At 41.1% G+C, this 13,827-nt stretch overlaps 1 protein-coding gene across 1 annotated transcript in view; it reads left to right on the plus strand.

Annotated features, from left to right (window-relative positions):
* The window catches only part of NRP1 (neuropilin 1), a 222,513-nt gene that overhangs the window by 100,087 nt on the left and 108,599 nt on the right, over nucleotides 1-13,827 (plus strand). Inside the window, 2 exon segments of the mRNA XM_073581683.1 lie at nucleotides 2,449-2,630; nucleotides 11,140-11,367. Coding sequence (XP_073437784.1) covers nucleotides 2,449-2,630; nucleotides 11,140-11,367 — 410 coding nt within the window.

Here is a 13,827-nt window from a genome sequence, read left to right on the forward strand (position 1 = left end):
AGGGCACACTACAGCGTGATCTGCACTCACACACAGAGACTTCTCAGACAGCCGTGAACAGTGCAGAAAACTGGGCACTAGCACTGAAAGGCTGCAGAGAGGCTCCGCTGTCTACTCCTATAGTGTTTGCAACCAACCAATGTAGATGGATGCACACTAATAGGAGAATGAAAAATGAGCAGCAAAAAAAGAAAAATATGTATGAGGCAGTGACACACGCTGAGCGGCCTACAACCAGACGTGGCTGCAGGACACACTACACAGCGTGAGCTGCACTCACACAGACCTTGCAGACAGCTGTGAACACTGCTGCAAGGCAAAAGAAAGCTACAGTTGTTTATTATGTAGCCTGGGTAAAGCACAATATGATTTTGAAAATCGCTATCTCTAACTGTCCCTCAGAGTCTTGAACAGCAGCCTGTCCCTAACTGAGTTCACAGCAGAGTGAACCAAAAATGGCGGCGGCAGCTTTTATAGTGCATCATGACATCATTTCAGCAGCCAATCACAGCCATGCCATTAGTTAACATGCCTACATGCCTAACAGGATGTGCCCACACTTCTGAGGATTGTCATTGGCTGAATCAAATCAAACTGGCTCATAGCATTATGGGAACTTCCGATTCCGGTATTCGATATGCTAAAAGTATCGGATCTCAGTATCGGAATTCCGATACTGTGAATATCGGCCGATACCCGATACTTGCGGTATCGGAACGCTCAACACTAGTACCCATGATTTCAGTATGTACAGTGGGGCAAAAAAGTATTTAGTCAGTCAGCAATAGTGCAAGTTCCACCACTTAAAAAGATGAGAGGCGTCTGTAATTTACATCATAGGTAGACCTCAACTATGGGAGACAAACTGAGAAAAAAAAATCCAGAAAATCACATTGTCTGTTTTTTTTTCATTTTATTTGCATATTATGGTGGAAAATAAGTATTTGGTCAGAAACAAAATTTCATCTCAATACTTTGTGATATATCCTTTGTTGGCAATGACAGAGGTCAAACGTTTTCTGTAAGTCTTCACAAGGTTGCCACACACTGTTGTTGGTATGTTGGCACATTCCTCCATGCAGATCTCCTCTAGAGCAGTGATGTTTTTGGCTTTTCGCTTGGCAACACGGACTTTCAACTCCCTCCAAAGGTTTTCTATAGGGTTGAGATCTGGAGACTGGCTAGGCCACTCCAGGACCTTGAAATGCTTCTTACGAAGCCACTCCTTCGTTGCCCTGGCGGTGTGCTTTGGATCATTGTCATGTTGAAAGACCCAGCCACGTTTCATCTTCAATGCCCTTGCTGATGGAAGGAGGTTTGCACTCAAAATCTCACGATACATGGCCCCATTCATTCTTTCATGTACCCGGATCAGTCGTCCTGGCCCCTTTGCAGAGAAACAGCCCCAAAGCATGATGTTTCCACCACCATGCTTTACAGTAGGTATGGTGTTTGATGGATGCAACTCAGTATTCTTTTTCCTCCAAACACAACAAGTTGTGTTTCTACCAAACAGTTCCAGTTTGGTTTCATCAGACCATAGGACATTCTCCCAAAACTCCTCTGGATCATCCAAATGCTCTCTAGCAAACTTCAGACGGGCCCGGACATGTACAGGCTTAAACAGTGGGACACGTCTGGCACTGTAGGATCTGAGTCCATGGTGGCGTAGTGTGTTACTTATGGTAGGCCTTGTTACATTGGTCCCAGCTCTCTGCAGTTCATTCACTAGGTCCCCCCGCGTGGTTCTGGGATTTTTGCTCACCGTTCTTGTGATCATTCTGACCCCACGGGGTCGGATTTTGCGTGGAGCACCAGATCGAGGGAGATTATCAGTGGTCTTGTATGTCTTCCATTTTCTAATTATTGCTCCCACAGTTGATTTCTTCACTCCAAGCTGGTTGGCTATTGCAGATTCAGTCTTCCCAGCCTGGTGCAGGGCTACAATTTTGTTTCTGGTGTCCTTTGACAGCTCTTTGGTCTTCACCATAGTGGAGTTTGGAGTCAGACTGTTTGAGGGTGTGCACAGGTGTCTTTTTATACTGATAACAAGTTTAAACAGGTGCCATTACTACAGGTAATGAGTGGAGGAAAGAGGAGACTCTTAAAGAAGAAGTTACAGGTCTGTGAGAGCCAGAAATCTTGATTGCTTGTTTCTGACCAAATACTTATTTTCCACCATAATATGCAAATAAAATGAAAAAAAAACAGACAATGTGATTTTCTGGATTTTTTTTTCTCAGTTTGTCTCCCATAGTTGAGGTCTACCTATGATGTAAATTACAGACGCCTCTCATCTTTTTAAGTGGTGGAACTTGCACTATTGCTGACTGACTAAATACTTTTTTGCCCCACTGTAAATGCATGGTGATAATTCGCATTCATAATGTCTCAAAAATACATGGAGACCTATGTGAATAACATTAACCATTTGCTTCCTTTCTTTAGATACGATTATGTAGAAGTCTACAGCGGGGAGAATGCAGATGGTCTTCTTTTGGGCAAATATTGTGGAAAAATCGCACCATCGGCTGTGGTATCTACCGGACCTTCCCTATTCATCAGATTTGTATCAGACTATGAAACACATGGAGCTGGATTTTCAATTCGTTATGAGATCTTTAAAGCAGGTCAGTTCCCAAGTCAATCTTATCCCCCATTTATAGTTCCTTGTACTTTTGGGACCATGGAAGCAGTTTATTGGGTAAATTGGAACAGCGCACATAAGGAAAAAATTCCAAAATTCAAAAAAACTCATTTGAAAGGTAACTCACCAAAAACCCTGACTGATGCACTGGCAGGATGCAGAAGTCCTCCATTGATAAAGGCTGGGGTAGCACAGGTGCATTCCACTGATGAGAACAGCCAGTAACCCATTATGGTCTGGCTGCCTAGTGGAAAAAAATGCACACAAATAAGGCTTGCATAAGACATAAGTCACACAGATAAGTGTGATGCAAAGTGTCCGAGCAGCCTATTAATGACGCCCATAGTATTAGCAGGCGGGCTGCTCAGCACTGTACATATGCATCACACAGAAAAACCAAGCCAACATGAAGAGTTCTAGCTGCATCCTGCAAAAATGATTGGGTTGTGAGCTTATCTATTTTGGCCAAATTAGTAACTAATACCCCATATCTATTTATCTTTTTGCACTTTTATCATTTTTGGCCATACCAAGCCATACTCATTTACCTTTCAAATGAGTTTTATTGGGTAAATTGAACAGAGCTTCATATTAACGACTAAAGATACATTTTTCTACAGTACGTTGACGAGAACCAAGCTGATTGTGGTGTCAAAGCATAAGTAGGCAGTATTTCTACAAACTAGGACAATCCACCATTAATTTCTTTGCATGTTGCTACTTAAAAGGGTGTCCAGGCATACTCTTCAGGGAAATTTGACATTGGGTGTGGGGATTGCTAGTTCATGCAGGGAAGTACAATGCAATCATTGAAAATTTGTGGAATATTGGGCATGAATCCCATTTAATAAATGAGACAAGTGAACCATACTCTCTGGGTGCTGGATGATTGCTTTAGCAAGTGTACTGCCCAGTATTGATTGCACCAGGTGGCAGAGTATGTTTGGACAACACTTTAAATTATGCCTTAAAGGGAATCTGTCCATAGGATCTAGTCTCCCAAGTCATTTATGCTGGCATGTAGGTCATAGAAAGTTGCATAAAATGACACCTTGATATCTGTAATATGATGTCTTATTCCAGAGAAATCATCATCTTCCTTAATATGTAAATGAGCCATTAAGATCTATGGGCCGGGCATAGATCTCCCTGAGAATCTGCCTTCAGACTTTATTTTAAATGAATGGAGGAGTTACCAGTGTGAGACATGCAATGATTGACAGTCTGCTCTGCTGATCTACATGTCTCACGCTACTAACATATCCATTCATTTAAAATAATCTCTAGAGGCTGATTCTCAGGGAGATCTATGTCTGGCCCATAGATCTTAACAGTTCATTTACATATTAAGTAAAACATGGATTTCTCAGCAATAAGACTACGGATCGCAGATATCAAGGTATCATTTTATTCAGCTTCACATGACCTACATGCCCATATAAATGGCTTAGGAGGTTTGAAACTACTGACAGATTCCCTTTAAAAAAAATTAGACTGTGAGCCACTTGGCATAGGAGTACAGATAAAATTGAATGTGGTTGTCCCTGGCTTCAAGAGACATGTGACCTTAGTCAAACATGTGCCCCAAATGTTACAATATCACTGGATAAAAATGAAGATAACTCTATATAACTACATATTGCTGTGAAAGGCTGGTAAAAATGTTTCCCCATTCCTAACATGTGGACCCTGACCATATTTTGTGGTCACTCGAGTGGTGAGATTAGAAGTAAATAATTCTAAAAAGTTTTTAGTAACTTTTTTCTTGAGGTTCTGCCCTTGCTTTATAGGCTCGTCAGTTTCCTTTCTATTCAACATGCCCAAAACCCACGGAAAGCCCAGTGTGCGTCCCATCATGTCTCTCCAGTCTAGGGTATTGTTTGCACAGCTGTTCAGTTCAACTTCACGTTGATATTGAGAATCCAGTAGTCTATTTCTCTTTCAGCTGAAGGTTCCTGTAGAGAGAAAACAGCATGGTTTCTTTTATAAAGGTTTAATATTACATCATTTGTTAATGTAATTCACATCTTCATTTGCCTCTGGAATTAAGTGAGTTATCTGTTACTTCTAAGGGTACCATTACACTAAGCGATGCACCAGCGGTCCCGACAACGATATGGATCGCTGGTGCATCGCTAAGTGGTCGCTAGTGAGCTGCCACACAGGCAGATCTCACCAGCGACATAGCAGGGGTCGGGGGTCGCTACTTACCTGTCAGACGAGGCGATCCTGACGTCCTCCCGCCCGCGTCCACGCGTCGCTCGTCGGCGCCACAGGAAGCCCAGCAGGAAGCGCCCTACGAGAAATGGTCCAGGACGTTCTCACGCGATCAGCGATAATCAGCGGGGGAGCCGGTCGGAGGTAAGTATCAGACATAGCGATATCGCTAGCAATATCGCTGCTACGTCACAAAACCAGTGACGTTACAGCGATATTGCAAGCGATCTCGCTGTGTGTAACGGGGGCTTTAAGGGCCCGTCACACAAAGCGAGATCGCTAGCGATATCGCTAAAGCGTCACCGATTTTGTGACGCAGCAGCGATATTGCTAGCGATATCGCTATGTGTGATACTTACCTCCGACCGGCTCCCCCGCTGGTTATCGCTGATCGTGCGAGAACGTCCTGGGCCGTATCTCGTCGGCTGCTTCCTGCTGGCGCCAACAAGCGACGTGTGGGCGCGGGCGGGAGGACGTCTTCATCGCCACGTCTGACAGGTAAGTAACGACCGCCGACCGCTGCTATGTCGCTGGTGAGATCTGCCTGTTTGGCAGCTCACTAGCGACCATTTAGCGATGCACCAGTGATCCTGACCGGGTCGTATCGTTGTTGGGATCGCTGATGCATCGCTAAATGTGACGGTACCTTTAAGATCTAAGATCTGTGCCTCCTTGGTGATAATGAGGTGCACGGTGACCGGCAATAAAAAATGCCACGTGACCTCTTAAAACAAAAGGAACTGCAGCAGCCAAGCTTTCTTACAATGTTTTAAGATACACAGTACAAGGGATGATCCAACTACTGAAAAAAATAGCAGCAAATGATATAAAGAACAAAAAAAAAGTAACGCTCTTACCTCCTCTTTGCAACAGCAACCTAGCACTGACAGCCCAAAAGCACTTCTGTTATGTGCTTACAAGTAGCCAACATGTGACCTCAGCAACCAGTCAGTGGCCACAGTGGGCAAGTGTCATACTGCGGACATCTTACTCTCCTCTAAGTGATTATGCCTCCTAAATAGAGCATATGGCTACCAATTGTCTGTGGCAGTCACATGCCACTTGTAAAGGTAGACCTGTTACAAAGTTATTTTGCTCCATGTACCTTACATAGTACTTATAGGTAAAATAAGTCAGCTCACCCAAGAGAAGCGCGGAATCCAAAGCCCGGACAAATCAGCAGTGCAGAAAGATGAATCCAAGGTAGAAAAAGTCCAGCTCCAGGATTACCATAAAACAAATTTTATGGAAAAATCTTAAAAATCTGTCACAAACAGCATAATAGTCACAATCCCAGGGGGGACAGTTCACTCTGGCAGACGCGTTTCAGACCCTATGGTATCATATTTTACGTTCATGCCTAATGAAGCCCTAGTCTGCACCAGATACTTTGTATCCATCAGGACTCCCAATTAAGAAGTTACCTATGGTGGTCAACACCTCTCAAAGGTTTAGAAACTTTCTCTATGCGTGTGACTACACAAGCCGAAGTGTCTCCATTATGGTATACTGAGAAGTGTTTTGTAGCTGATGAGCATCTGAAAAGTGATTTATTTGCGGCATCGGACAGGTGACTAGAGTTGAGCGAATATGTTCGGAATCGGTCGCCGAATCTGAATTTGCCATATTCGTGCCATATTGATTCTCTATTTTGTGCCGAATTTATGTTTGACGATCGTTTCCGAACATATTCGCTCATTTCTACCCCCCATTGGCTCCAATGATGTTCGGCTGTGTTCGGCGAATATTGCAAATACAATATTCGCCGGCGATTTTAATCCAAACCGAATATTGAAAAATTCGCTCAACTCTACAGGTGACGTCTGATTCTAATCTTTAAAGGATTGGTAGTGCAGCCAGCATACTGAATATTACAGGGCAGGCAAGTAGGTCTATGTATGTAGTGTTGCAATTAATAAAGTTATTGATTTTATAAGATTGTTTAGTAGTTGTAGATGTAAATTGGGTTATTTGGGTAGCATTTTCTATATGTTTGCAACACGTACAATTGTGTTGACCACATTTGAAAAAACCTTCTGGGATTACGCTACAGATACAATGACAATATTAAGAGAGATAAAACATCTTTCCATGTGAACAAGTTGATCATTCGACCAGGACTTGTTTGCATTTGGAACTGCTGCAAAATGGCTTGTAAAATGCAATATTGCTTGATTTAGAGGATAACGTGGGGACTCGTTCTGACACTATTGGATAATCAAAAACCTGCTGTGTCTTGATGTGCATCTAAACAAGTAATTTGACTTGATGCGTGGAAGAAAGTGACATTTCGCTGTGTACAAAAATATAACGGAGGAACATAAAGCTTCGTTAAATCAAGGTAGCTACTCACAGCCGCAGCATGTGCTGTAATGATACCTGTCTCAGGACCATCTAAATCAATTGAATCTTCCCCAGGTCCTCACAATCTCACTTTTATTTCTCGCTTTTATATCTATGTTGTGCTGATTGCATTTGTTATTGCACCAAAGCCTGCTGACTGGCATTAAATATTCTAATCCAGTTGCTACAACCCAATAATCAGTTCCTTACTTCCGTCTCATAAACTAGTCTATATTTATTAACACAGCCATCTGGAGTGAGATCTACAAGCAGAAGAATATGTCAATCACCGAGCACCTTTGTCAGGGTTCAGGAGATGAAATGGTCATGTTTGGAGAAATATGCCTTTCCATATAAGTCATCTTCAGTAGGGGCATACGCTGCAGGTCACATCCAATATAGAATAGGATTCTAGGAAATATTACAGGGAAATTAAAGGATTTGGGATTGTTTGTGTGGTGATATGAACTAAGGAAGGCGAAGTCCCTAAAATAAACATGTGATTTGTCAATTATCCTGGAAATTTTCTTTAGATAATGTACCCACTTTAACGGAAGGGGTGCTGTATAATCTCACAATGATTATCCCTCTAATTGATTCTGGAATTACTCTGAATGTTCTTTTTTAATTAGTTTGCACCCTTGAATTATTAGCTTGGAGGTAGAGTTAAAGAAAACTTACCAGTTATATTATTATGCTTTGCTTATATAGTGCCATCATATTTTTCAGCTCTTTACATACATTATCATCACTGTCCCTGTTGATGCTTGCAATCAACATTCCCCATTAGTATGTATTTGGAAAGTGGAAAGAAATCCACGCAAGCTCGGGGAGAATACACAAACTCCTTGCAGTTGTTGTCCTTGGTGGGCTTTAAATCATGGACCCCAGCGCTGCAAAGCAGCAGCGCTAACCACTGAGCCACCGTGCTGCCCATACCAGTTCATTCATGGTACTCGAACCAGTGTGAATCGTTGATCAACTCCAGCATTACAACATTCAAGCATTAGTCTGAAACGCGTCAACATTTGTGAGAAACACATAGTCAAAGTTGACTAGTCCAAGAGGTAGTTCCCCACTGACTTCTCGACACCCACTCATCTAGACTGAAAGGTCTCTGTCTCTACACACACATAGGCTAGCTCCACATGAGCTTATAAAAATCTCATATATCATCAGTTCTTAAAATTTACAAGAATAAATACAGTTTCAGATGTTAAAGAATTGCAATATCTCCGTAAAAATCTGATGCTGTGCTACTGATCTATAAGGAATCCGATTTCTTGTGCGCACCTATAGACTTGAATAGGCAAGTCTCATCCGAGATTAGTGAATGCTGCGTTTCTTTGACATGGACATACAGTCCATGTAAAAAAAGTCATCTGAATAGCCCAATTAAATAACATTGGTTCAGTCGTTTTTTTTCATGGACAGCACTCGGATGGAGAATATGATCCTGTGAATGTAGTCAGTAGGGAGAGAACTGTCAGTTTAGCTGAACCTGCAGGAAGAAAAATGGTTGGCACACACCTCTTGGTCCCATCAAACTGTCGCATCTGCACGTTCAACTATTTTTCTTTTTTATGAAATTCTGTAGTGTTTCAAATAAAAACATAGATGTTTAGAATACAGGAGCTGGACTCTGATTAAAGCTGCCTGGGGTTCACGCAGCATGAATTAGATGACACATAAAGCAAAGTCAGTAAAAAACTGCTGATTTTGGTGGAACAGGCAGACTATCATATGTGAATATGATATATGGGGGAATATACAACTCCCCCCCAACAGATGATGTCAGAAGAATAAGGGATAAAGCATGTTGAATATCAGTATTCCTAATCCTTTGTTCTTATGACAAATAAGACGCCGCCAGAGGTGAATGGCCATGGCTTACTCTCCACCATCGAAAGTCCATGGATGTTTAGCTGAGCCGCGCAATTAAGTGGTTGGGGCTCATTCAGCCAACAATTATTAATGGTGTACAGACACTATTAGTAAGCACTCACTATACCAAGTATTTTTAGGTATGCCTGAAATACAGAGTGATCATAAGGGGGAAGGAGCCATCTATGAAAATATAAATTAAAGAGAACCTGGTAGCATGATTTAGCAATGTAAAGTAAGTGCATGTCTATAATGACGGTGTTAAATAGATTAAATTGATATCTTTAGTGAAGAAATCTATTTTATAGTTGTTCTTTTATCCACATTTAAAGTTTTGGGGTAATTAGCTTTAGGTGCACAGAGGTTGAATTGTAGGTAGGGCTTTCAGCTCCTGCCCCGGCCCCTTCAGTGCCTGTGGTGTCTGTAATGCAAGTCACTGCTCTGTGAGTGACCTGCTTCCTGTTTGATATTTTGCAGCGGCACCATCCTTGATTTTTTGGTAGTTTTCAAAAAAAGAATGATGCCGGTGGTGAAACTTGCACAGAATGATGTCCCGGTGGTCTTTATAAAATGACCCTGGTAACGACTCATGTTCACTTTTAGATCTTGGCTCAATTAGATTTCTAAAGGATGTCTTTGACCCAAGATCTCAATATGTGTATGCGCCACCACCGGCTATCACAATTTATTTGTTATCACTTTGTTACCCTCAGCGGCAAGGTGCATAATTTCAAACAGGAGGAAGGTCTGCCACAAATCGGTGACAAAAGGGACCATTATGGTCCTGCCTTTACCTTACATTGCTGTATCATGCTGGCAGGTTCTCTTTAGACAACACAATTTGAGCCTAGGTTTCACACTTACCAAGTAAGTCTTATCTTCCCACTTCATATTGGTGGTGGTTCATAGCACCCCCAGTTCTGGAAGAAGGGTTCCAAAGATCTCCTTACTCATTCACCAGTTTTGGCATCATTCTGGAAGTCATGGTTCAGAGATTTAACCAGCACCTCTAAAAATAGAAAAGCAGTGGTATAGTTTCCAGTATAATGAAAATGTTACTGATGAGTTTCCCAGAGTTTTCCATCTTATAATAGTTTATTTTATTTTACTGGAAATCTACACAACTAATAGGAAAAAAAAAGCATATAGATTTTAATGATATAGAAAATATCTTTCAAACTTGAATTAATTTATTTTAAAATAGCAAAATGGCAGGATGAACTATCCATAAACTTAATGAGTCACAGAGTCTTGGAAGTGGAGAAACTTTCGAGAACTTTTCACACCAAATATATGTCTTACAACTGAACGGCAAATTATTCCCAATACAAGGATGTTTGGATAATTTGTGTTATTTGTCCTATCTGTTTCATGTAGGAAAAGCTTATTTGACCATGGCTAATACAGCCAGTTTGCTAACGCTTTGCATGTGAACAGTGGTGTCCGGAGACTATGGGCCACACCGCATATGACCACACAGTTTATCAAGCCAGCGGCCCATACAGAATACTTTACTGCCCCACCTGTGTCAACATCTCTGAGAAACACTCACTCACCCTGGCTGCAACCAAGAATTACTTTTCACATTAACTTTTTTAAAAGGCAGAGGTCACATCTGGCAATGTTAGGATCTATGTTGCAAGAGCATAGATGGAGGAAAAGCTCCCTCTGCAAATTTCACATCGCGCCCACTTTGTGCGGAGATTTCTTTGTAATTCAGAAATAAATGGCTGTCAACCTGTAGCTTTAAAGATTTAAGATTCACGGACCTATAATTATATCTCGGGGGATATGTCAAAATTTTTACAACTTGGATTTTTATTGTTCCCACATGACTTAATATTTGTCACAATCCTTCTGCCTAAATTGCTGCGTACAAATGGAAATTCAGATTTGACAAGCACAGTTGCTGAGATATGTTTCTACAGAGCTCTTGTTGCTTGCAATTAGCTCTGAGACCTGTAGAACTATGAAATGAAATCTTGGAATTTTTTTTTAGTGATGAGTATTTTTTTGGTTTTTTTTAATGATGTATATTTTTTCTTCAGGTCCGGAATGCTCCCAGAACTTCACATCAGCGAACGGAGTTATCAAGTCCCCAAAATACCCAGAGAAATACCCCAATAATGCCCAATGTACATATATTATTTTTGCACCAAAAATGTCAGAGATCCTAATGGAATTTGAAAGCTTTGAATTGGAGCCAGACACTAATGCTCAAGTTGGGCGACCATGTCGATATGATTACTTGGAAATATGGGATGGATTTCCGGAAGGTGAGTGATTGAAATCAAGTCTGTGTGATTTAAAGAGTTATTCCCAAGTCCAATGGACAGATGATAAATTGTGTATACTGTATAAGTTTGTTTTTCGTTTTTGCAACAGAAAACAGTTTGGTATCACCACTAGATTCTGCCAGCAGAAATGTGCAACCAACTGTCCTTCATTCGATTTGCAAGCATTTTGCTTTCCGCACTGAACACAAAAGGCGTCATTCACAAACCAAGTTTTCACACTTTGACCACACAAGAGAACAATAGGGAATTTTTGTTCCCACTCTATGCTGTTAAGAGTCTCAGAAAGCCTTTTGTGTGAAAGTAGGAAAGTTGTACAAATATTCCATCGATATGAATCTGACTTGTGGATCTGCGTATAAAGTCTATTTACAGTCGTGGGTGAATAAGTGACAATGCAAATGTCAATTTGGATGATTGGTTCATATTTTGGACTTTTAACATTATTTTTGGTCGGTTGTGTGAGTAGAAGAACACATATTTATTATGAGGACATATTAGTTACATATCTAGATCATTTAGAACTTTCCAATGATTCATAAGGGAACTGAAGGTAAATTAATCAAATTTGCAGATGATGCAAAGCTAGAAGGGATAGCTAACACTAGAGAAAAACCGCAAAAGGATTCAGAAGGATCTAGATAAGCTTGAACAGCGACTAATAAAATGGTATTTAACAGGGAGAAATGCAAGATTCTACATCTAAGCAAGAAAAACGAAAATTACATCTATAGAATGGGAGGAATAGAACTAAGCAACAGCAAGTGTGAAAAAGGCTTGGGTATACTAATTGATCACAGAATGCACATGAATCAATAGTGTGATGCAGCAGCAAAAAAGGCAAACACAGTTCTAGGATATATTAAGAGAAGCATAGAGTCTAGATCACTTGAATTAATTATCCCCCTCTACTCCTCATTGGTCAGACCTCATATGGAATACTGTGTCCAGTTCTTGGCACCACATTTTAAAAAACACATTGAAAAACTGTAGCAAGTGCATAGAAAAGCTGCCAGGTTGGTGAGCAGACTGCAAAGTATGTCCTACAAGAAAATATTAAAGGATCTGGCAAAAAAGAAGGCTAAGAGGAGACTTAATAGCTGTTTACAAATATCTTAAAGGATGTCACAGAGTAGAGGGATCATCATTATTCTCATTTGCACATGGAAACACGAGAAGCAATGGAATGAAACTGAAAGGGAGAAGATACAGATTAGATATTAGAAAAAACTTTTTGACAGGGTGATCAATGAGTGGAACAGGCTGCCACGAGAGGTGATGAGTTCTCCATCAATGGAAGTCTTCAAGCAGAGGCTAGACAGACACCTGTCTGAGATGGTTTTTTGAATCATGCGTTGAGCAGGGGGGCCCTTCCAACTCTACCAGTCTATGATTCTAGGCTGTCTTCCATTGTTCCCATTGTTCTATTAGCTGTAAATGCAGCTTCACAAAAAAAAAATCTATTAGTAAAATAAAAAAAAACTTGAAAATCTCAAAACTATATTTACACTTATTTCCAATCATGCTCCGGTGGATTACATGACTCCTGCAACCAATCAGTGGCCACAGTGGTCGCATGCCTTACTATTGACATCACGGCTCCCTTTGCTGAGCAGCCATGGTATTAGCGTCGCAGGTAAATTACGCCATTGATTGGTTGTAGTAGTCATATTCTGGCCACCTGAAAACAAAGACCAGAAGTATTGCTGGGGTGTTGATTTGCATCCATGGTGAAATCCAACATGATCCAGTCATCTTTCTCCTGACAGACAGCATGGTCTTAAAGGAATATGACAGCCTAAACAAGTTGTCACCTGTTCACACTGTATGGGTAGGGTCACACGACCGATTTTCTCTCATCCAAAAAAATTGGTTGGATTATGATAATCACAATCTGCTCAGACTCTGATCAGAATGTGATCCGATTTTCTCGGATGTGGAGAATGAAAGAAACATCTCTCCGATTGAGCGTGTCCATGAAAATCAGACTGCACTCTGTTGTCATCTGAGTACAATCCGATGTTTTGTATGAACCTATAGATATAAATGGACAATTTTCATTTGATTATTGGTAGCAAATTGCGCATGCTGCAATTTTTTCCTTTGTCCGACTTGGCCTGAGTAAAAAAAATCAGACATGTGCATTCACACGGCGCCATTGAATAACATGGGGTGGAATGCTATCCATTAAAATGGATGGTGGATAATGGCACAAGCCGATTATTAAGGTCGTATGCACGAGCCCATTAGGTAATAATAGTTGTTAGATAAGTGTAGCTCCCACCGTTATGGCTCCAATTAATCGCCAAGATGGGAACCTCTTACACACATTCTCCAATGGTTCTCCCTGGTTCACGGCCAGGACGTTCTGAATGATACAGCCGACCTGCACCCTCACCCTTCATTTTAAGCTTGTGACTCCAAAAATGCCTGAAGAAAACC

The sequence above is a fragment of the Dendrobates tinctorius genome, unplaced genomic scaffold (genome assembly GCF_039654945.1).
Source record: "Dendrobates tinctorius isolate UK_male_01 unplaced genomic scaffold, ASM3965494v1 ptg000070l, whole genome shotgun sequence".
Taxonomy (NCBI): domain Eukaryota; kingdom Metazoa; phylum Chordata; class Amphibia; order Anura; family Dendrobatidae; genus Dendrobates; species Dendrobates tinctorius.